The 25118-nt window shown below is 40.0% G+C and overlaps 1 protein-coding gene across 3 annotated transcripts in view; it reads right to left on the bottom strand.

Moving 5' to 3' along the window:
- Cnbd2 (cyclic nucleotide binding domain containing 2) overlaps positions 1 to 25118 on the bottom strand; it is a 54220-nt gene that overhangs the window by 16681 nt on the left and 12421 nt on the right. For 2 of the 3 annotated variants that reach the window (XM_047538422.1, XM_047538424.1), the window contains 7 exons: positions 24441 to 24578; positions 21390 to 21443; positions 19788 to 19951; positions 16081 to 16237; positions 15468 to 15619; positions 11996 to 12134; positions 3857 to 3971 (listed from right to left, as the gene is read on the bottom strand). In XM_047538422.1, coding sequence (XP_047394378.1) covers positions 3857 to 3971; positions 11996 to 12134; positions 15468 to 15619; positions 16081 to 16237; positions 19788 to 19951; positions 21390 to 21443; positions 24441 to 24578 — 919 coding nt within the window. The remainder of the gene's footprint in view (positions 1 to 3856; positions 3972 to 11995; positions 12135 to 15467; positions 15620 to 16080; positions 16238 to 19787; positions 19952 to 21389; positions 21444 to 24440; positions 24579 to 25118) is intronic. The other variant, XM_047538423.1, reaches the window with a different exon arrangement.

The following is a 25118-nucleotide window of genomic DNA, read 5'->3' on the forward strand; positions in this document are numbered from 1 at the left end:
AGCTGCACAAAGAGAGAACTTCAAACCTCTGCAGAGGGCTGCCTTGAGGCTCACCTGAATACTGATCAAACAGTATTAATAGTAGATTAGAGGGAGGCTGAGAAAGGAGTACCACAAGTTTGAGGTCAGCCTCAGCAACTTAGTGAGCCCTGAAGCAACTTAGCGAGAACCTGTCTCAAAATAAAAAATAAAAGGGCTGGAATATGGCTCAGTGGTAAAGTGGCTCTGGGTTCAATCCCCAATACCAAAGGAAAAAAAAAAAACTTGATTTAGACAATACAGTAAAAAGCTTAGTAAATTTGAAGACAAGTAACACAAACTAGCAAATGATAGGAAAAAAAGACAAGTTAAAAACAGTAAGTATGGAGAACATCAGTAAACTGTGAAACAACTTTGAATAGTCCAATATACATGAATTGCAGTCCCCTAAGTGGAGGAGAGGGAAAGACAGGAAAATATTTGAAAAAATAATGGCCAAAATTCTAAACCTGATTTAAAAAATACAAATCCAGAGAGTCAAGAAATTAAATGGCATGAAGAAACATGACAAAAACAAGATACAACATAATCAAATTACTTAAACTTACTGATAAAAAGAAAAATTTTAAACCAGCTAGAGAAAAAGGGCACATTGTATACAAAGGATATATGAAGTTATTCAGAAGTTATAAAAAAATAAGAAAAGTTAGAGGATCTCTTGCGGATTAACAATGCAAGTCAGAAAACATACTTCAATGCATTATTTTCAAATACTGAAAGAAAAAAATCTGTTCACCTGTGTTCTATACCCAGTGAATATTTTTTCCAAAAATGAAAATGAAATAGTTTCCAGACACAGAAAGGTGAAAGAATCTGTCACCAAAAAACCTGAACTATAAGAAATGTTAAAGGAAGTACTTCAGGCAGGCAGAAGGAAATGTTACCGGATGGAAATCTGGATCTATGCAAAAGAATGACAACGATAAGAAATGGTAATTACGTAGGTTAATATAAAAGACTTTCCTTATTATTATTCAAATATCTTTTATATATTTAAAAGATAATTGACTGTATTAAAGCAAAGTAATAACACTTTTTTTTTTTTTTGATACCAGGGATTGAACCCAGAGGTGCTTATCCTAGTCCTTGTTATTTTTATTTTTGAGACAGGGGCTTGCTAAGTCACTTAAGGCCTTGCTAAATCGCTGAGGCTGGACTCAAACTTGAAATCCTCCTGCCTCTGCCTCCTGAGTTATTGGGATTACAGTGTGAGCCACAACACCCGCATAAGGTTTTTTTTTTTTTTTTTTTTTTTTTTTGGTAGTGGCAATTGAGCCCAGGGGTGTTCAACTATTGAGCCATATTCCCAGTTCTTTTTAAATATTTTATTTAGAGACAGGGTCTTGCTAAGTTGCTTAGGGTCTCACTAAGTTGCTAAGGCTGGCTTTGAACTTGCAATCCTCCTGCCTCAGCAAAACTGCTGGGATTACAGGCATGTGACACCATGCCTGGCCTGCATAAGGTTTTTAATATATGTAAGAGTAGAACTATATGATAGCACAATATCTTATTGGAGAGAAATATAAGTATACTACTGTAAGGTTCTGATTCTATATGTCAAGTGGTATGTCACTTGAAGGTAGATTGTGATAAGTAAAAGAATCAAATGAAAATAAAAACATGACATATCAAAATCTGTGTGATGGGGGGCTGGGGAGATAGCTCAGTCGGTAGAGTGCTTGCCTTGTAAGCACAAGGCCCTGGGTTCGATCCCCAGCACCCAAAAAAAAAAAAAAAAAAAAAAAAAAAATCTGTGTGATGCAGTTTTTTCTCTAGTGAATCGGCAGTGGAAAAGAGAAAAAAATGACATGGGAGTTCATTAACTGAGCTCGTACCAGGTCCCATGCACACATGATCTCATTTAGCCTTCTTAGTAGCCATGTGATAATGGCAATGAATATCTATACACTAATTTATCCAGGTAGTATTGTAAGAGTTTTATATATTATGTCATAACAACCTATGAGGTAGGGACTGTAATTCACATTTTACAGGCCCTGAGGGCACTGCTACATAGTCAGAGAGTCAGTTTTCCAGCATCACATGGGTAATTAGAGAAGGACCTGCACTCAAACACAAGTGATATGGCTCCTGAGGCCAAGCTCTGAATCACAGCATTAGCCATGATGAATATGAAGAAACGGGGACTGAAACTGAATATTGATCAAAGTTACCCAGCTAGTAAGTGGGATTCAGTTCCAAGCTCTTTTTTTTACTACCTTTCTCCTCTGCCTCCCTGTTGTTAGCCTCCCTGCAGTCAGACCTAAGATTAGGATTTAGGAGGTTTGGCTGTATCTGTAACCGTGAGCTTTGGGGAGAAGGGCCCAGGTGTTAATGCCTAAATTATCATCTAAAAGATTAGTGGGAAGCATGTCAGTACTTAGTCAAAGGTAAGATTTAAAATACCTGAACCACTACAAATGTCTGGGGGCTGGGATTCTTGACTAAAGTGGATAAGACAAAACAAAATGAAAATCTCTAGAAGATGGAAAAGGAAAGGAAAATGTCATAACAGATGTGAATGGAAAAACACTGCCCTAGAATCAGAAAGCCTGGTCAGAACCTTGGCCATTTCTTTATTTATTTTATTATTATTTTTTTTTTTTTGCGGTACTGGGGATGGAACTCAGGGCCTTGTGCTTGCAAGGCAAGCACTCTACCAGCTGAGCTATCTCCCCAGCCCTTGGCCAGTTCTATAGGCTGTTGTCCGACAATGTCTGTGTTCAACAATGGGAACGGAGAATGAGGAAGACTGGAGATGATTATGAAGAGAAGAAAAGTCTGCAATTTGGAATCAGGCCTGAACTCTGAAGTTCTTCACTGCTATTTATTATCCCTATGATCCTTAGATAAGAGTCAGCTTTCTAGCCTTGGTTTTCACATCTGTAAAATGAAGATACAATCATAACTTTGTGAAAAGCTATTATGAAAATGACGTCATATGTATAAACAGCCAACCTGGATACTCACATATAATCAGAACTCAGTAAGTGATCCCTGTTTCTCATTAATTATGAACAAATACATGAGTTTGGATAAGGCTCTGTAGTGTGCACATTTGTAACCTGGGATGTATCCAGAACCATACACAGCACCTAGGATATGTTTATCCATTGACTCAGAGTTGCTTCTGACTAGCCTCTAGATGCCAGTCATAGTCCTAGGCCCTAGGAATACAAAGTTCTTACTGGGCTTAAATTCTAGGGAGAAATATATTTAATGACCATTTTAGATTTAATTCTATTATGTCAGTGGGGCTAAATATGACAGAAGAGAAATACAGGGTATTTCAATGGAATATAATGGGGAACAGAAGACTGATTCAGCATTTAAGAAATCGGGGAGAATTCTCTAAGAAAGAATTTTTAGTCTAAAATCTAAAAAGCAGAAGAAAGCTGGGCAAAAAAGAAGGATGGATATGTGTGAGGCAAGTAGATGGCTAAAAGGCAGAACCTGCAGAGAGGAAGAGAGCAGGCTCAGAGGAGGCTACAGAGGAGGCAGGACCTATGGACCAGGTTTCCACACTGGTAGAAGGGATCTAATCAGACAACCTGTTGGCTCTTGGAGCTCTATATGTTTTATTTTTATTATTTTTAAATTTTTAGTTGTAGATAGACACAATATTTTATTTTTATGTGGTGCTGAGGATCCAACCCAGTGCCTCACATGTGCTAGACAAGTACTCTACCATTGAGTTGCAACCCCAGCCCAAGGATCCAGATGTTTAAGAATCTATGGACTAGGAACTAGAAACAGGATAGGGCCTAGGTGTCCCCTTACTGTTCTGTCAGTTGCCACAAGTGGCCATCTGGCTTACCATCGAAGTGAACCCTTAAAGGTATGTTGTCTATCAGCTCCAGATGCTGCCAGATCCACTTGTAATAGTAAGGGGAGGTCTGGAGGTCTATCAGCCGCAAGACTTCACAGCTGCCCTGGACACATCAAAGGTCACAAACAAAGGGTTAAACCCAATACTCTAGGCAAGTCAGGCTTTAAAGATAAGCTCTCTGTGTTGCAACTTACCCCATTTTGTTGTATTTGCTTAATGCAAGTTGCTTCATGGTATTTTTTTTCTTAATAAAAATGTTTTCTACTTATCAGAAAAAAATCCAAACAACTACAGAAGCATAGAAACTAAATACAATGCTGGCACTGGAAAAAAATGTCACCACAGAGAACATTATTGGGACAGTCGGTGAAACTGATTATGAACTACAGATTATATATTCTATCACCAGTAAAAGTCCCTAATTTGGGTAATTATTCTGTGGTTAATTTTTATCATAGAAAATAATCATTTAAATACAATGAATGAGCTGGGCACAGTAGCACACGTCTGTAATTCCAGAGGCTCAGGAGGCTGGGACAGGAGGACTGTGAGTTCAAAGCCAGCCTCAACAAAAGCGAGGTGCTAAGCAGCTCAGTAAGACCCTGTCTCTAAATAAAATACAAAATAGGGCTGGGGATGTGATTCAGTGGTCAAGTGCCCTTGAGTTCAATCCCCAGTACTAATAAATATAATGAACAATACTTAATTTTCAAATGATTGAGGTAGGGAACAAACACAAATAAAAGCAAAAGTGGCAAAATATTAACTAGTGAATCTGGGTTATAGTTTTTCAGGAGTTCTTTGTACTATATTTGCAAATTTTCTATAAATTTAAAATGACTCCAGAATGAAATAAAATTATTCAACCAAACAGAATAAGATTAAGTTAAAACTACATTAATCCTAACACCCAGAAATAACTAGTAGTCACATATTATGAAATGTTATTTCAAACTTTCCTCTATGAACATATATGATATATACATACAAATGTTCATAAATGAGTTATGTAACACAGACTCTTGTGATCTTTTCAGAAACTCAATAGTATATCAAAGATATCTTTTCATGCCAAAAATATTTGATGCATCATCATTTTTAATGATTGCATATTATTTTATATATGCAATAATTTATAAAATTAAAAACAAATAGTCAATTGTGCAGAAGTCAATCAAATGCAAAGACTACAAACTGTATGATTCTATTTTACATGAACTTCAAAAACAGGCAAAAACAATTGGAGATGACAAAGGTCATAAGAGTGGTTACCTTTGTGGAGGAATTCTGTCTGGGAAGGGTGTAAGGGGCCTTCTGTAGGGCTGAAATGTTCTTTTTTTTTTTTTTTAAATGATCTACATGTTAGCTATTGTATGATAATTATTACACAGATTACATTGATGATGGTGAAAATCATTATGATTTATATCTTCCCTAAGCCACTAAGTTGTAAATGAAAGGGCTGAGGAATCTAGCTCAGTGGTAGAGTACTTGCCTAGTATGTGCAAGGTCCTGAGTTGGTCCCAAGTACTGCTAAAACAAACAAATACCAAGAAAAAAAAAACAGTGAATGAAAACAAATAACCACCAACGACCTTGACTAAGCAGCTAAACATTCTGGGTCAAGCTAATATAGCCTTTCCTATTTTTTAGGGCCAGCCATAGTCTTTAGGCTGGATGGTCTCTTGACTGCTGAGCTGAGCATATTCAAGTTGAATTGTAGTGGCCAAAGCAATTTTTTATATTAATTAATTAACCCAGAGGCACTCTACCACTGAGCTACATCCCCAACCCTTTTTATTTTTTTTATTAAAATCTTTTTTTTATTTTCACAGACTGCATTTTGAGTCATTATACACAAATGGGATACAACTTTTCATTTCTATGGTTGTACACAATGTAGAGTCACACCATCCACGTAATCATAAATATACATAAGGTAATACTGTCTGTTTCATTCTACTATCTTTCTGTCCCCCACTCCCTCCCACCCCATTTTCCTCTATACCATCCAAAGTTCCTTCATTCTTCTCTTTCCCTCACCGCCCCCTCTGGTTATATATCTTCATCTACTTATCCGAGAAAACATTTGGCCTTTGGTTTTTTGGGCTTGGCCTATTTCATTTAGTATGATATTTTCCAACTTCATCCATTTACCAGCAAATGCCATAATTTCATTCTTTATGGCTAAGTAATATTTCATTGTATATATATACCACAGTTTCTTTATCCATTCATCAACTGAAGGGCTGTAAATGTTCTTTAGCTAGACAGGGGCAAGGATTACATTGGTGCACACATATGCAATAAATTATCAAGTTGTACAAGTTGAGATTTGAAATCTTACTGCATACAGATTATTTCTTGGGAAAACATTTTTTTCAAGATTCATATTTGACTGTCCTTTAATTTGTCAGTATTATATACAACTATAATTTGTTTAGGACAGAAAAGTCCCCAGTTTAATTAAGGGGAAAAAAAAAAAAAAAAAAAAGAAAGAACTCCACCACCTTCCCAGATTCTTGCAGTGGGATGACAATGATCTAGTTCTAGCTAATGAAATACAAGTGAAAGACTGCTAGATAAGACTCCCAGGAAAGTTACTGTCATTTCTCCTTCCCTCTGCCTGAAACTCGAATGTAATGGCTGGTGGTGAAACAGCCATACTGTGAACATTAGAAGAGAAAGGAAAAAAAAAAAAAAAAAAAAAGCCACAACTATAGTACAGGAAGGGAAAAGCTAGCAGGGGCCTGAATTCTTGATGACTTCCCAGAATAGCTGTTCTAGCCCTGGAATGCTTAATTCTAGACTACTACATGAGAAAAATAAATTACTATTTAATAAGTCACTTGCAGTTGGCTTTCTGTAGCCTACTGACGTTAAAGTTGTTCACAAATACTCAAGTTCTTCTAGGCACATGGCAGAATTATACTTTTTAACTCTTTGATGAATTGGGCCTAGGGTGAAACCTTTTTATTTGCTTGGGTCAATTTTCTTAGATTTCCTAGCAAAAGGAACTCATACTCTGAGCGGAAACTTTACAGGAGGTCAGTGCTTGCTTTCTCTCTCTCTCTCTCTTTCTGTACTAGGGATTAAACCCAGGGCACTGCACATGCTAGGTAAGCACAATACCATGAGCTACAAACCTAGCCCAGTGCTTGATTCTCAACGTTCCTTTGTCCTGAGAATTTCTATGCTTCCTTGATCATGTAAGCATGAGTCAAGATAAAGTCTCCAACGGCCTGGGCCCTTGAGTGACCAAAAGGAGCAAGGCCTCTCTGATGACCCGCTATGGGCAAGTAGTGTAATGGAGAAAACCTTGGTTAGTTACTCCACTGAGACTTGGGAATTATTTATAACATAGTTTATCCTAACATAATACCCACATTTTATTATCTTCTTGAGAATAATCCCTAAAGTTATGTGTGTTTTAAATTTTGATACATATTTCCAAACTGCCTTCCACAGAGATGAGCTCTGTTTACTCCCACAACAGTCCATGAAACAGTCCACTGCATATTTGTCAACACTGGGTTTTCAAGATCCTTTTAATCTTTACTAATCTGACAGGTTACTCCTGTCACTTACTTTTTCTTTCCTATCTTTACAAAATCTTACCCTTTTTTAGCTGAAACTTCAGGAGACACATTATAAAGGGTTAAGTTGCAAGACAGACGACTGTTGGCAAGGAAGAAGAGAACAAACTTTTTTTATATATTTTTTAAGCTGTCAATGGAACTTTATTTTATTTATATGTGGTGTTGAGGATTGAACCCAGCTCATCACACATGCTAGGCAAGCACTCTACCAATGAGCTACAACCCGAGTCTGGGAACAAACATTTAATAAAACCTTATTATATGCCAGGCATCATGCTTGGAGCTTTACTCAACATTCGTTCAACAAACTTTCATCACCCAGGAAATACTGGTACCAGAAAAAAAACATGAACAGTTTCCTCTTGGAAAAGTCTCTTGTGGGTCTTAAATTGCAGCTATAACTGTGGAGAGAACAGTCTCACCATGTGTCCCCAAATGATAAAATTCTCAGAATGAATTCATCATGGACATTATATTTGTGATGCCAGCAGGAAATCACGTTTTCCAACTTTCTGCAATCCAAAGAATGCCCAGCTGCTGATTTCGCCCTCTGGTGGCAGTATAATTAAGGTTACAGGAATCAGGACTGCAGAATCTCCCTCCAGAGGGAAAACACTTAAGGCACTGATCAGGCAGGAAATAAAAGTGAGAAAAAAGAAAAGTACTTTTAGAGGGCACGGGCACTTTTCAGTTCCAGACAGAGGAGGCCATACCAGGAAAAAAAATAGCGTTTCCTGATTGTCTGAATCTCAAAGCTAAATACCAAAATGTTCATGTACAATCTTCAAATTAATGATTAATCAGATTTTAGTAAAATACCCTAATGGAGAAACCAAACTCATCTGTTGGCTAAGAAACCCCCTTATCTGCTGTGACCTCTGTATTCTTTGTGACCTCTGTATTCTTTTATCAGAAAGCCCAAGCACCACTCCATTAGAATCACCTGTGGCACTCACGCCACTGCATATTCAGAGTAATGAACAAATCTCTCCACAGAGACAGGAATCTGCCTTTCTAAAAAGCACCCTAGGCCTTTTCATGATTACCAAAATTTGAAAACCATTTCCCTTAGATTAGGGGTTCTTCAACTTTAGCGTGCATCAGAATCATCTGATAAAATCCATTTGGAGGGCTTGGGTTGGTAATGAAAAAATTAAATATTAAAAAAAAAAAAAAGAAGCCGGGCGTGGTGGCCCACACCTGTAATCCCAGCAGCTTGGGAGGTTGAGACAGGAGGATTGTGAGTTCAAAGCCAGCCTCAGCAAAAGCGAGGTGCTAAGCAACTCTGTAAGACCCTGTCTCTAAACAAAATACAAAAAAAAAAGAGAGACTTGTTTGGGTACCTATGGAATTTCATGGCTGTGGAGGAGATCACCTTAAAATTTTAGGAAAGAAGTAGCAGGTAAAAAAATGCAAATTATTCAGTTGACTTTCAGGGTTCTCTGATTCTAGACTCTCCAACCCGTCTCCTACCTCTCCTCACATCGTCATCAGGAGTTTCCAAACTTAGGTAAACCTCAGGCACATTCCTACTGCGTGTGTGGCTCCACACTATTCCCCTCAGCTGGTAGTGACCTCAACCCCACCCTCCTCTGTGGAGATCCAATTCCTTTTTAATTTGTAGAGACTAGAAGCCAGTCACTTAATTTCCCAAACTCCCTTGCAGCAAATGTTCTGGATGTGATTTGGGTTCCACCAATCCAATATACCTGGACTAGACTTGGAAGTACTAGCAATCCACTCTGCTACTGGAGGTGGTGGCTGTAGGAGTGGCTTCTGAATGTGGCAAGGGCAGCAGTATCTCTGACAGAACAGTCCAGTTCTGGCCTATGATTTGGAGTTGTCTGGGAGTCATTTTCAGTCCATGGTCTGTTTCTGTAGATCCCACCTCTCCACACACCAGCAAATCCGTTACCATTTATCATCCTGCAATAAACTTCTTTCTATTTATATTAGATAAACTTGATTCTGTTCTCCAGGACTGACCCCAGAATAACACACTCCTAGTGGTAGTTTTAACCACCTGGCTAGCTGGAAAAATATAAGCATGTATGTAAATTGTAATGCTATAAATGATGTGTCACAACAATTTATAATAAAATATACTAGTCTTACTGGAATTTCCATATAACCAATCCTCAAGGAAGATTTTGTGGTATTGGCTGGACTCCTGTATCGATGACCAAACTACAGCTGAAGTTTAACTATGATTTGACAAATTAAGCTGCATCCCGATCCACCCTTCCCAGTAAGTTTAATGTTATTAAATCTTATTTGTGAACTACTATTTAACTATTTCTCACCCTCACATAAATTATATTCATTACATTGAAACTTGTTTTAGCTTTAACACTATGTATTTCAGAACTTCCCTTGGGGCTGGCTCAGTTGGTAGAGTGCTTGCCTTGGGTTCATATCCCCAGTACCACAAAAAAAAAAAAAAAAAAAAAAAAGAACTTCCCTTGTTCACCAAAGATTACGTTCTATGATTAATCAAATAATAGTTTCTAAATACTGGAAGAGCATTTTCTAAAATTTCTTCTCTTCACAGTCTAACAGCTACAGACCCAGAACAATTTTAAATTTACTCGGCATTGAAACATTTTCTCTTAATGTTTTCTTAGGGCAATCAGCAAAGCCATAACCCAAGACCAGACTTAGGGTATTTGCTGATTCTCATTGTGTAAATACTACCACCATGCCTGATTTTAAGTTAGCAATGTAAGCTCTCTAAATGTGGAGTTGGGAAGAGGCACACAACTTTAAAGTATTTCTACCATACAGATATAGAAGACATGACCTCAAGAGCATAGATAATAGTAAAATGCAGCAACATTAGAAAATGAAGTTCTTGGTATTACCCTTGATTCCAATATAATTTATTTAATTATAGGCTTATATAATTTCAGTAAGTATTGTGTTCACCAACTCTGAAAATTTTACTATCAGTTCTTACAGGCAAGTATAAGCCAACTCCAGTACACAACCAATCTTGCCCCCTTCTTTTGTCCAATGGTTCAACTTCAAGGCTTGTCTTCCCCCTCACATTCTCCAGGAAGCCTGACTTGAAAGCCTCCAGTCTTTGGAGAGTTCCCTCTCCTGAATTCTTGGAACTCACAGTTTGCACCTATTGCTTGATACTCAGCATTGACAACTTTGTCTGTCTATGCTCTGATCTAGTGGAGAAGATACATCTAAAGAGAGAGAACCAGCCTTTTCCTCTCCGTATGCCTCCAGATCCTGTATAATGTGTCATGACCTTGGCGAAGATTCAACAAATATCTGTAGTGGCTTAACATGTAAGGAACTGACAGGTCAACTCAAATCTCAGTTCCTGAGAAGGGTTTGGAGTCACAGACTATGTTGCACCTTGCCTCTGACCATCATCAACTATTGATACTGGATAGCCACTTAACCTCCCATATCTGTTTTCTCCTCTGTTAAATGGGAATAATGACCATATTAACCTCTTTTGGGGGTTATTGTGAGACTGGAATGATTTAAAGCATGTGAAGCATGGCCAAAGACCTTATCTATAGTTTTAGTTACCTACAGTTTACTATGGTTAATTATCTATAGTTTACTATGATACAAGAATGTTACATGGAAAATACCAAAAATATACAATTTATAAGTTTTAAATTGTGCACCAATCTAAGTAACATGATTAAATCTCTAGCCACCCTACTCCGTTCTTCCTGGGATGTGACCCATCCCTTTGTCCAGCATTTCCATGCTGTATATGTTACCCAGTTAGATGTTGTAAGTTGTCTTGGTTATCTGATTGACTGTTCCAGAATCACAGTATTTTTGTTCAAGTAATTTTTATTTTACTTAATAATAGCACCAAAGCACAAGAAAAGTGATGCTGGTAATTCAAATATACTAAAGAGAATCTATAAACAGCCTTCTTTTTTAAAAATATTTTTTAGTTGTCAATGGATCTTTAATTTAATTCATTTATTTATAGGAAATGCTGAGGATCAAAGCCAGGGCCTCACACACGCCAGGCAAGCACTCTACCACTGAGCCACAACCCCAGCCCTACAAAGAGCTTTCTTTAAGTAACACCTCACATCATCACAGTAAGAGTTACATATAGTACAAAAACATATTTTAACAGAGCACATTCTCATAACTTTCATCATAGTATATTATTATAATTATTCTATTTTATGATTATTTTTAATCTTTTACTGTGCCTAATCTATAAATTAAACTTTATCATAGATATGTATGTATAGGAAAAGAGACAATACCAAAGAGGGTTAGGTACCATCCACAGTTTTAGACATCTACTGGAGGTCTTGGAATGTATCTCCCTCCATAATAGGGTACTACTTCATACCCTAAAGTTCTCAGCAACCCTTCGCATCAGGCAGGCCAAAGTATGATGCTTGCCTGTTCCAGTTGGGACATGGAAAGTCAGAAAAGGAAATAAATAGGACTCAAACCCTGCCTGTCTGGTCACAGGTCATTCTGCTGGACACACACCTCCCAGCTTTATCCCCACCCCAAAATTTCTCACCTTGCAGATCAACAGGATGAAGGAGGACTCTACAAAGTCTTTTTCGATCAGCTGCCCATATGAGTACTTCTCTACCTTCCCCAGGGTTACTAGCTCCCAGAGCTTCTCATCAGACCACGATCCAAACAGATCCAGCTTCCTGAGGGGAAATGGCTGTTAGAATTCATCACCTTTGCTGGGCTGAATGCCAGTGGCTCAGGAGGCTGAGGCAGGATGCAAGTTCAACGCCAGCCTCAGAAACTTGGTGAGGCCCTAAGCAACTTAGCGAGAACCTGTCTCTAAATAAAAAAATTAAAAATTAATAAATAATGGATTAGGGATGTGGCTCAGTGGTTAAGTGCCCCTAGGTTCAATCGGTTCAATCTCTGGTAGCAAAAAAAAAAAAACCAATTCCCCTTCATCATACAAGGGACCCAGATCTCAATACTTTCCAGAAAGGGAACTCACCTCACTCTTCAACTCTTGAAAATATCTAGGTAAAAGATTTCACCACCACCCATCGCATTGCCTGACTGACTTAGCCCATAGCCAATCTTCTACACCCTCTTCTCAAGGCCTCCCCTGCAGCCAAGTGCCCCTCCTTTGGCTATTCAGATACCTCTGGGTGATCCAGCTGTGTTTTTCTCACTTCTTTCTTTAGGAACCTTCTCCCCCAGTCCATCCTTGCTGTTCCATCCCAATCATGTAGCTCACTAAGCTAATCCCATCCAAGGAATATCCCCCAGGATAGTTCCTTACTTCAGCTCACTGACTATCCTGTCCCCACCACCCCAGCAGTCCTGGCCCTACTTTTGGCGTGGGCAGCCCTTTCTAATCCATCTCCCTCTGGCATATTGCCTTCAAATACTCAATTCTGGGCTGGGTAATGAGGGAACATCTAGACTCTCCTCGTTGCCAGTTGCTCCCTGTGGCTGAAGGCCTACCCTGCAGTGATAGCTTCTTCCCCTGACCTTGTGCTTGCCTTCCCTCATATGTGACCCGTCAAGCTGTGCTCAATCCCTACAGGGTATGGGCTCAGATCTCAACTAACTCAGGTTGGCTACGTTAGTCAATTCAGGTTATCTCAAGATGACTCAGGCCTCAAAAGTGCTGAGTTTATTTCGGGTACCAATGAGAACAGGTTCAGTGCCATGGTCAGAGACACAAGGGTCTGGAAAGAGAGAAGGAGGGCTACCACAGGAAGAGTACCTATGATGTGTCATGTATAGGACCACAATCTTCCCATGGTCATCTCATTCCATCCTTACAATGAACTTAGGAGAGACAAATCATTACCGCCCATTTTATAGAACAGAAGGTTAAAGCTCAGAGAAATGAAGTAAACTATCCAGAGTCACATCACTGATAAACCTGATAAACAGAATTTGTGTAAGGCCATGAATTTGGACTGGGCTCCTACACTGGATTCACAGACCAACTCAAAGTCTAATCACATAGCAGTTTTAGCTGGGTGCAGTCAGTTAACTAATTAAGCTGTAGACAAGTATTTAAACTGTAGGCAATTGACTGGTTGACTGACTAGGGTATAGCCAGTTAAGCTATTTTCTATGCCTCATTTCTGCTTTCCTATCAATAGTGTCTGATCACACTGGTGATTGGAGTTCTTAATACCTGCTTTGGTTCTGGGAGCCGCCTGATTTGCAAACTGTTTTTCTTTTGTTTTGCTTTGTTCAAATTAATCTCTACTAAACTTAATTCGTCTATGGAATTTTCCTTTTAATAAGCCTGTTATGGTTTGGATATGAGATGTGCCCTGAAAGCTTATGTGTGAGATAGTGCAAGAATATTCACAGGTGAAATGAGTAGATTTACAGAAGCTGTAACCTAGTCAGTGGGTTAACTGATTTGATAGATTAATAATTTGAAGGCACTACAGTAGAGGGTGGGAACTGTCAGAAGGTAGGGTAGGGCTGGAGGAAGGAGGTCACTGGGGGCTTGTCTTTGGAGTTTATATTTTGTCCCTGATACCTCTTTCTCTCTGCTGCCTGGCTGCCATATGCTGAACAGCTTTACTCTGCCATGCCCTTCAACCATGGTGTTTTGCCTCACCTTAGACCTTAGTCTTCTGATGATGGACTGAACCTTTGAAATAGTGAGCCCCAAATAAACTTTTCCTCTTCTGTTTTTTTAAAATTCTTTTTAGACATGACAGTAGAGTGTATTTTGACATATCATACATGCATGGAGTATAACTTCCCATTCTTGTGCTTGTACATGATGTGGAGTTACACTGGTCATATATTTGTATATGAACACAGAAAAGTTATGATTCATTCTGTCTTTCCTATTTCCATTCCCCCTCCCTTCTCTTTTTCCCTCTTTGCCTAATCTAATGACCTTCTATTCCTCCCTGACCCTCCCAACTTGTTCTTGTCAGGCATTTTGGTCACAGCAACAAAAAGCTGACTAACACAAAAACTAAGAGCTGAGATTGGAAGTCAGACCTATTTTTCCAGTGAGAAAATGAACTGCTTCTCCTTTTAGAACTAACTCCCCATTTTTGCAGGTCCATTGCCCCTCATAATACTACCTCTCAGAGGAGACCAGACTCCTTTACTCAAACCACTTCCCTATAGCTGTGCAACCCTGCAATCTATTTTCACAGCCAATGCAGATAATTTCATTGGGTTTCCACTTTTTAATATAAAAGCAAATAACCAAAAAACGAACAAGATTGAGTTTACATATCTTTATGTGGTCTTGGCAGTAAGTACTCAAAACAAAAATCTTGCTATGTATGAGTTCTGCTTTTAGGTTGTTATATAGAGTACCCATAGTACTTTCTGACCCACACATGGTTACCATTATTTGTATCCCATCATTCATTTTATTCAATATTTGTTAAACATCTGCATGTACCTGGCACCATGACAACATGAGGATTACAATGGTGAAAAAGACAAATTGTCCTGGTCACCACACAACTTATAGTCTGATGGGTCATATAAGCTATAAAGAAACTATTATGCAATGAAGAATTACAATATGGTTGAGGGTTTTAAAGAAATACAGAATGCATAGACAGGGCATCCTTTCTATTCTGGGTCAAGGAGAGATGGGGTGAATTAGCAAAGCCCAGGGACTTTTGAATCAGACACACTGGGCATATCATCATCCTGAGCCTTGGTTCTCTCTCTATAAACTGAGGAAAGTAAGAGAAACGATCATATGGGATTTAAATGTGAGATTAGATGCAACAAGTGGTACAAAGTGCTTGACACCATGCCTGACCCAGCAAGAACTCAATCTTCATTATCCATTCTTATTTTTACTACTCCACAAGAAAGGGATATAGGAGCTGAGACCTGAGGTATCATAGCAGTTAGGGCTACACAGAGAAGGTGGGTGATAAATGGGTATTTGAGAACATTCCAGGCAGAAATAATAGCACCAAGTATGCTTCCCATCATGCCTAGGACAAAGTCAAGCACTAATGAACAAAGAAGGGTAAAAAGATGTTGAATAGAGTTACCTAAAAAATTGAAACCGATACTCAGCATCCTTTTGAACTTCTTCATCCAGCTTATTAGCCAGAAAGTCCTCCCGGTCAACAACCAGGAACTCTGTTTCCTCCAAGCAGACCACAGTGGCCCTCCTTATTCCTGCACTCAGAAGGCCCATTTCCTGTTGGGTGAACAGAGATAAGGGCACATGTAAGGCACCTCCAGTTGTCCTGCTCATAGCCCTGCACACATGTTCTCTCCTTTCAGTCCCCCGCCCCCGAAATCTCTCCTCCCCTGAATGCAGGTTCCTTGGCCTCCTCCATACTCCTGTTTGTTCCCCCCTCTTCATCTGCTGCTTGTGGAAAACAAGGCAACAAGTCTAAATAGGCCAGAGAGAAAATTGGAGAGGTCTCACTAAAGTTTTACAGGGAACAAGCTCCTTAATCATGAGACAAAAAGGTTAGCTTTGGACATTACCTGGTCCAACTCACTCATATTTGACAGGTAAGTGCACTGAGACCCACATGGACCAGTGACATGAACAGTATAAGGCAGGACAGGGCCTGGTCAAGAGTTTTGAGCAAGACTCCTGCCACACCCCGAACCCCAGGCCAGGAAGCCATACCCTTCCCCTGGGCTTACCCCAAAACAGCTGCCCCTGCATAGCAATGTTGGGTGGGGGTCTAGGAAGGCACTGCTGCCATCTTCATCCTCAGTTACTGCAACTGTACCCACGTAGATGAAATAAAAGCTGTTGCCCCTCTGTCCCTTTTTGAGAATCACACGCCTACGGCCAAACCTAGGAAAAGACCAAGGTCAGGTGACCTGGTAACAAGAGGGAAAAGCTCTGGACTGGTTGTACTCTTTGCTCTGGTGTATGAAAGCATAGACCTGGACTAGAAGAAACTTCAGAACAGCCCAGCAGACCCCTTCACTAATACCTACCCAGCTACCTACCTCAGTTAGACTGAAGTCTCCTTAGAGCAGAGCCTTTGCCAGTCTGATTCATGCTATATGTGCTTAGGCACATGGTAAATGCTTTGTGAATAGCAGCTGAGTAATGAAGAGATGTGAAAGCAATGGGTGGGTTAGCAGAGTAGCTAACTGATTATGAGCCCTTCAGAGTTAGATTAGTATCCAAATCCTAGTTATGCCCTTGGCTGTGTGACACTGGTAAGCTCACAGTCCCTCTCTGAGCCTCAGTTTTTCTTGTCTGTAAAAAACAGATGAGCAGCCTGGAGAGAGAGATTAGTAGTCTTATTATGATCCCCAGTAGCTTATTACCCAACTGGGCACCCTTAGGATAGAGGCACCCAGGCCCAGAGCAAACTAGGATTTAGTTCTTAAACTTAGATGCCACAGATGTTTCAGGAAAAGCCAATGTGGTTCAGGAAGAACTAATCCCAAGGCTCTGATCTGAGTGACTGGGAAGAGGTATCCTTTTTTTCCACTGAAGACTGAATAGAAGTCAGAAGCTATGATTATGGCAGCCAACTTGCCAGTATGAGGGGACAGCATGACTGACAAGGAGATTTATATGAATGAAGAATCAAAGAGAGGGACAGAGTCAGATACAAAGACACTAGATCCTGGTGACACTGAGCCTCTGAATCCAGCTGAGCCTGAAGCTGAAGAACCCTCCCAGGACTTTTCATAAGCCACCAATGCATTCTCTTGGGCTGTTTTCTCACATTTCCAACTGGGAGAATCCTGTCTAAGCTGCTAATTTCCAGTTCTAGAAATTATCAACAACCATCAGAAACCTTAATGATCACCACTTGCTTGATCTTCCTCCAAATCTTATTATCATGCTTAATAAAATCCTTTTTGTCATCCTCATTTTTCTGATGAAGATACTGAGGCTCAGAAAGGTTAAGTGACTTGGCTGAGATCACACTGGAACAGATGGGGCATCAAATTCCTGGGTTCTAGCTCTATAATTTTATTCTTTTGACACCATCCTGCTGTGAAGTCTGTGCAGACAGTGGTGACTTGCTTTTCTTCCCTGGACTAGAACAAAGCAAATGGTCCTTTCTACCTAGAATGTTCTGATCTATACCCTCCAACTATCAATCAAACTGTTCAAACACAATCTCCTCAGTGAAACCTGTGACCAAGCCAGTTTTGCCGAGCATCATGCACTGATCATAAAGGATCCTGCACCAGTGATAAAAGAGCTGACTTGAAAATAGTTGTGTTCATGTCATAGAGTGACCACCATGAAGGAGGATGTCTATGAACCTATAGTGAGCTTATATCCTGGATTTTCAAAACAAGCCTAACCTCAAATATTCCACTAGGTTGCCCTGTGAAGTCATTGAGATGTCCTAGAAATGGCAATATTTCCATATGCCCACCTCTTAGACTTCTTTAGTACAAGTTATTTACATCGTACTTTTTGTGTCACAGAACTTCAACAGTCTGGTGAAATCTTCACAGAATAAAGTTTTAAATATATAAAATAAAATCCAGCAGAGTGACAGCTGACAAATGTTTTTTTAAAAACCCAAATTTGGGGTATAGCAATATATGTATCTTTGCTAAGGCAATGAATAACAAGATCTAGCAGAAGATCAATGACTACCCTAATTTTGAAGATGTGAACATAAATTATTTTTCAAGAAATCTGCAACAGGGCTGGGGTTGTAGCTCAGGTAGAGTGCTTGCCTAGCATGTGTGAAGCACTAGGTTCCATCCTCAGCACCACATAAAAATAAATTTTAAAAAAAGGTGGTGTGTCCATCTACAACTAAAAAATAAATATTTATATATACATATACACATAAACAGAAATATATACACACACACACACACATATATATATATACATGAACAGAAATACTTTAAAAAAAGAAATCTGCCACAAATGGAACATGATGTGAAAAATCTATAATTTCTTTAGTGAAAATGTCACAGGGGTGTGTTGCTGCCTACTTTCAAGAAGGAAGAAAAAGAGGGCTGGGGAGATAGCTCAGTCGGTAGAGTGCTTGCCATGCAAGCACAAGGCCCTGCATTCGATCCCCAGCACCCCCAAAATAAAAAAAATTAAAAAAAAGAAGGAAGAAAATGATAAATTTCATTTAGAGAATAATGAAAATAGAGACTTTTTTTTCTTTTGGTCATTGAAATTCACAGATCCCATGAACATGGGGGCCCATGCCTGTAATTCCAGAAATTTGGGAGGTTGAGATAAGAGGATAACAAGTTCAAGGCCTTCCTCAGCAAGTTAGCCAGATGCTCAGCAACTCAGCAAGACACTGTCTCAAAATAAAAAATAAAAACGAGGGCTGGGGATGTAGCTCAGTTGGTAGAGTGCTTGCCTCGCATACACAAGGCCCTGGGTTCAATCCCCAGCACCACAAAAAAATTTAAAAAATAAAAAGAACTAGGGATGTGGCTCAGTGGTAAAGCACATCTGGGTTCAATTCCTAGTACCAAAGAAAGAAAGAAATTCACAGACCCTATTCTAATACCTACACCTGGATAGATAGCACAATCATCTGTGATCCATTATGGCTTTAAGAGCTTGGATTTGAGTTTCAGTTCTGTTTCTTATTATCTAAGTGCTCTGGTTTTAATTTGCTTTTAAGTCCCTTCTGAAGTTCTTGCTGAAACTTAATTTCCATGTAGGGTATTAAGAGGATTTAATCCTACTATGACAGTTAGATGTAAGTCTTTGGGTGGTGATTAAGATTAGATAAGATTGGGATGGCAGTATAACTCAGTGGTAGAGCAGGTGCTTAGTATGTGCAAGACCCAGATTTGATCAGCACAGGGGGAAAAAAGATTAAAGTCCTAAGGGTGTAGTCAGAATGACAGCATATTAGTCGATGTATGAGAGAGTCCAGAGAATATAAATATGTTCTCCCAGTCTCTCACCATGATTCTGTGGAACTCTGCCAAAAAGAAGGTCATCATCACCAGATGTGGCCCCTTGAATTTAGATCAGATCATGAGCCCTCCCTTTTTAGAGCACTCACCCAGTCTGTGGTATTTTTATTAACAACATAAAATGAACTAAGACACTGGGTGTCTAGGATAAGTCTTTTCCCTCTCTGACCTCAGTTACCTCATCTGAAAAATGAAGAAAATGGACTAGATCCTTTCAGAGGTTCTTCCTAGAGTCTCTCCAGATTCAACAGCTCATTAAATCTAGGAAGGCTCAGTAAGTGAATAAGATAAGCTGTACTACCACCTTAATAGTAAGCACCCAGGAAAACTGACAAAAGACTTCACTGCTGATATTTTTCAGAGGGGTGAGTAGAACCTGCCATACCTTCTCAGTCAGGCTCTTCTTGACCAGTTCAGTCCCACCCAGCCCAGGGGCCAGAGGTATGCCCCTCTCTGACCTTTCAAAGCGCATGATCTTGGCCAAGAGCAGTTGTAGGTGCTCTGTGTAGTTCCGGTAGCTATCCAGAACCTGTAGGACATTGCAGAGGGCCTGGATCTCCTGCTCTGTCCTCCAGGCAGGCTTCTTCTGTGTAATCTGAATGGCCCTTGGAGGGAAGTGACCCTAGGGGGAGAGAGGGCCAGAGTGACAGAACCAGTAGTTTCTCCCCACATTCCTGCTTGTATGCTTTCCTGTTTCCCCATACAATAGTGGCTGACATGTACTGAGTGCTTAGGGTGTGCCAGATGCTGGAATCAGCATCTTACACACTCATCTTGCTGCATTCCCATTAAGTCCAAGAATAATGATTCTTGCCCATCTGAAAAACAAAAGTTCTTGAGCAGAATTAATTATAAGACATAGGCCAAGGCTCACAACTCCCTGCAGCATCCTCTCAGCACACGTACACTGTAATCAGAGGAGAACACTGCCCATGTCTCAGTTAAGATGTTCTCTGCATTGGACCAGTCAGATATGACTCACTGGACTGCCACCTATAAGCCTTGCCTATAACAATGGAGTTTTCCCTCTGTGCCCTCTTCTATCCATCAATTGCTTTGCCCAGAACTGCCCTCAGCTCTAGAGTTCTGTGGCTCTCAGACAGACCCCTGTATTTCCCTATTTGAAGGGTATACTTGGGTTAACTTTCAATGCCAATGTCAGACACTAGCTGGTCTAGAAATCTAATGAAACAAAGAATTTGGAAGACTTACCTAATTATGCTTCATTCATAAGGGGATATAAGAAATAAGATTATGTCCAGAAGAAGAAAGCAACAGAAACCATACCTTGGCTCCAAAGGGATGAGGGGAGGAATAAGGGATGGACACAGGTGGTCCAAGTAACAATTTTAAAGTTGTTTTCTCTTTCCCTGAGAGAAAAATCAACATGGCTACTCCAAGACCAGGGTCAAGTTAGGTCTGCATTGGTAAGAACTTCAAATCTTCCTATAACTAGGTAGGTTCCTTTAAATTTAAAACTGGAATTTAAATTTTAATTTCACATCTAGGATTTGGTGGGTAGAAGTAAAGAAGATAACGATGCCTGAAATTCAAAGAATAAGTCACAAAGCACAAAGCGTCACACAGATAGAAAGCCATTTTCTCATCAGAATGAAAAAACTCTTGAAGGGTATCCAACACCTATGTGGGGGCAGGTGTGCCAGGCCATCTCTTGGAGTGTTCAAGACAAAACCAGAGTTCTCACACAGGTCAAAAAATTTTCTACCATCTGGTTTCTTTCTCCTCTGTTTGGGTCTCTCACATCCTGTTTTGTTTTCTGCTATTTTCCCATGTGTCTTAACCCAGGAACTTTGCCCTATTGATTCCACTCAGCTCTTCAATGACAACCAGTTTGGGGGTCCCCACGGTCTTAGAATGCCAGGGCTGGACAGGGTCACTAAGATCATCTACAGATGAGTAATATAAGTAAGTGGCTAGCTCAGAGGTGACATAATGGATCAGCGCAGAGTATGGACCAAACCACTTCTCCTGATACCCAGTGTTTCTTCCAGGTCATGATACAACAGAACATTCCCCCACTGTGTTAGAGCTATGCATACCTCCTCAGCAACAAAGTCCATGGTATCAAATGTAATTCGGCCTTGCTTCTTTTTCTGAAAGAAATGAGGCAGGGAGAGAAGGAAGAATTAGTAAGGAAAGAAGGAAGAATCAGTAAGACTACTCCTGAATTCTGCATCTGAAATCACTCTGTGTACCTGGAGCAGTGCAGTGGGCAGGAAACAACTGAGAAATGCCCTACCAGCTGGCCCTTCCATGTAAACTGCCCCAACACAGCACACACCTGTAATCCCAGCAACTCAGGAGGCTTAGGCAAAACGACTGTAAGTTCAAGGCAAGCCTCAGCAATTTAGAGGGACCCTCAGCAACTTAGCAAGAACTTGTCTCAAAAAATAAAATGGAGCTGGGCGAGGTGGTGCACACCTGTAATCCCAGCAGCTTGGGAGACCGAGGCAGGAGGATCTTGGATTCAAAGCCAGCCTTAGCAATGGTGAGGCACTAAGCAATTCAGTGAGACCCTGTCTCTAAATAAAATACAAAATAGGGCTGGGGATGTGGCTCAGTGGTTGAATGACCCTGAGTTCCATCCCCAGTACCCCTCAAAAATAAAATAAAAAAAAGGACTGGGGATGTAGCTCAGTGCTAAGAGTGCCCCTGGACTGAATTTCCAGTACAAAAAAAAAAAAAAAAAAAAAAAGAAAAAATAGCCCTAACTCAGCACTACACTGTTTCCAGCCATTAACATTGTTAAGAAGGTAGAGAAATGAAGAAAGGGTGCAGAGAAAATAGAGAAAAGAGGGAAAGGAAGAAAACAAATAAGAAAATATATATAGAAAAAGAACAGGGATAAAAAGGAACAAATGAAGCCAAGCTTTGTCAAAAGTGTAGTGAGCCAAGCATGACACATCTTTCTTACCTTACTTCGTTTAGTCACTAGGACAAAGCCCTATTTGGGACTTGAGGCAAGTGAAGGAACTTTTTCAAGGACCTCACAGCAAGTAGATCTGAACCTCCAGGTAGATCTGAACCCAAGGCTTTGCCTGGAGCATGGACAGAAGGGTAAGAGATCTCAGGGATGAGCTAATCCAACCCTATCTTCTGACAGATGAAGACAGAATGTGGAGAGAAGAGAATAAATTGAAAGGGGAAAAGGGAAAAAACAAGGCCCTGACCACCATCCTGGGTCAAACCAGGAAGTTCATTCTGGGTATATCTCATGCTATTCCCTACATTCCACTCAGATCCCTGCCTTACCACCACCCAACCCTCTGCAGTTTATCATTTTTGTATCCATGCAGAGCTTCTCAGGGAGGTTACTGAAGGAAGTGGTGATGCTCTAAAATATCCAGGTTTACACTCTTTTGAAAACCAGTCTCTGATTCTCTGTCCTTGTGTTCCAGCTCCCCAGCTCTCCACCTGACAGTCATAAGACCTCTGATAGGCATAAGACCTCTGGTAGGCTGCCCTTGCATTCTGCTAAGCCCAAAGCCACTCAAGCTTGGCAATATGGTTAGGTTCAGCTTCACGGCAAGCCTAAATCTGGGTCTTTAGCTCCCAAATACCCCATGCAACAGCCTGCAACTCCTGGGGAGCCCCCAGATCTCCAGGGCTCATTGCTTTACCACTGCAAGCCACTGTGAGAATCAGTTTCTTTCCTGGAAGCAAATATGAGTCTATTAGGTTATAGTTCTATTCCATCTCTTCCCCATCTCAATGGCCCAAATTATGTGACTGCAGATTTGTTTGATTTGTCCAGAATAATGTCTAAAAATAGATAAACCTGAATGTCTTTTGAAGGGGCATATCTTTCCTCTCCAGCCAGCTCATAAACTGTATACCCTACTTACTTACTTACTTTTTTCTATCTATCTATTTATCTTTCTTTCTTTCCCTATTCCCTCACCCCAGTACTAGGGATTGAACCCAGGGGTGCTCTACCAGTAAGCTACATCCCCAGTCCTTTTTTATTTTGAAACAGGGTCTTGCTAAGTTGCCCAGGCTGGCCTTGAACTTATGATCCTTCCGAGTTGTTGGCATTACAGGCATGTGCCACTGTGCTGACTTTCCTGCTGTATCTTAACTTAGCCACCACACACATCAGTTAGATCACCTGCTGGCCCCTTAGAAACCAATGGAAGGTTACCTTCCTATGCCCTACTTCCATTCCCCATTCCCCTCTTTAGCCACTACCTTTCAGGAATCATTGTGAGAAATTTCTTGGAGTGACTAGATGTGAGAGGTAGAGAGTAATTGTGGGTCTAGTCACTCTTGACACAAGAAGAAAATGAGCAGGCTTTTCTAAGTATTAGTTGGGAAAATGCTAAAGGCCTGGGAACACACCAAGCAGTAATGAACATACTTTTGAGGAAGCAGGTCAAGTTAACAGAATAGTGACCAAATTGTCACCATTTCTGAGCCAAAAAAATACCCCTGATCTACTACTGGGATAAAATATTTTTAATTGGGTGCTTCTAGAAAGTCTAGAAAGCAGGGTCATCACAGTGAACATGGCCCTGAAAATGTTCCCTTCATGAGGGAATGGAAAAGAAAGTAAATTTGGTATATAACTTGTGGCCTTCAGAAAATTCTGACTCTGTTGTGGCTCCTGGATTCCTTTCGGCTCTTATGATCATGATTGGAATCAGACCACATCTTCCTCACTTCTGTGTTCCTTTCTGTATGGAAAGAGGGGTATTAGTAGAACACTGTTAATACACCTATGGAGAAGGAAGGACAAACTCCTTGGTAAGTCTGGAAGGAGAAACTGAGCATGATCATTTCCTTTTTCTTTCCTGAGTTCACATTCTGCTTCTGCACATTGCACTGGAATCTGCTTCATTCAACACTGCCTGCCATGAGGAATGAAAGGCTGTCGAATTCTGGAGGTATTAGATAATCCTCTCGCTTGATGATAGAAGTCCCATCTTCTCCAACAGAAGTCTGTCCTTAATAGTATTAGCTGACTGCTGGATCTCATATCTGCTTTGTCCTTTGTCTTTTCTCTCAGCTGATTCTGAGCATGGACTAGGAAACAGGGTGCTATTTAATAGACCCCCTTAAATCCTAATAATTCTACTAAGCCAACTGCTTACATCCCAGAAGGAGAAGATAGGGTGCTTTCTGTGAGAGGACTCAATGATTTGATATTCTCGGAATCCCCTGAGTCCTTGGCGGAACATCTTACACACTCGGATCATCACTATGATATCCATGGAAAGCTGGTACAGCCCCTGAGGAAATAAAGCAAACAAGATCAATGGAAATCATCTGTTCTCCATGGTCAAAAGTAGACTGGATGGCACTAAACAAGATGAAATTTAATAGTACTAAATGCAATGGTGTGCTGAAGCAATGGTTAGATTGTAAGGAAGTCTGAAAACCTGTTGAAATTATGTTGGTAGCTTGAAACTGGACATGGTGAGAATATTTATGCCACAGAAATTGGCAAGTATTACAAATCAGGGCATTCCTCACTCCAAGAGTTAGTATTAAACATCTACCACTACTAACTAAACATCAAGTCTTTTAGTTCCATCCAGAAAATAAAGAGCACAAGTAACTGTAGACAGTATTGGTGGTGGTAGGGGGGTCATATAAAAAGTCTATATGGCAAAATGTTGATTAGGAGTTCTAATAGATGATCAGTAAGCATTTTTTCAAGTTTTACATTTGAAATTTTTCATTAAAAAATCCAAATAACTAAATAAAAAACTTGTTTACTAACTTGTTAATAAGCTCATCATAAAGTGAAAAGACAAACTATATACTGA

Source organism: Sciurus carolinensis, chromosome 2, assembly GCF_902686445.1.
Source record: "Sciurus carolinensis chromosome 2, mSciCar1.2, whole genome shotgun sequence".
Taxonomy (NCBI): domain Eukaryota; kingdom Metazoa; phylum Chordata; class Mammalia; order Rodentia; family Sciuridae; genus Sciurus; species Sciurus carolinensis.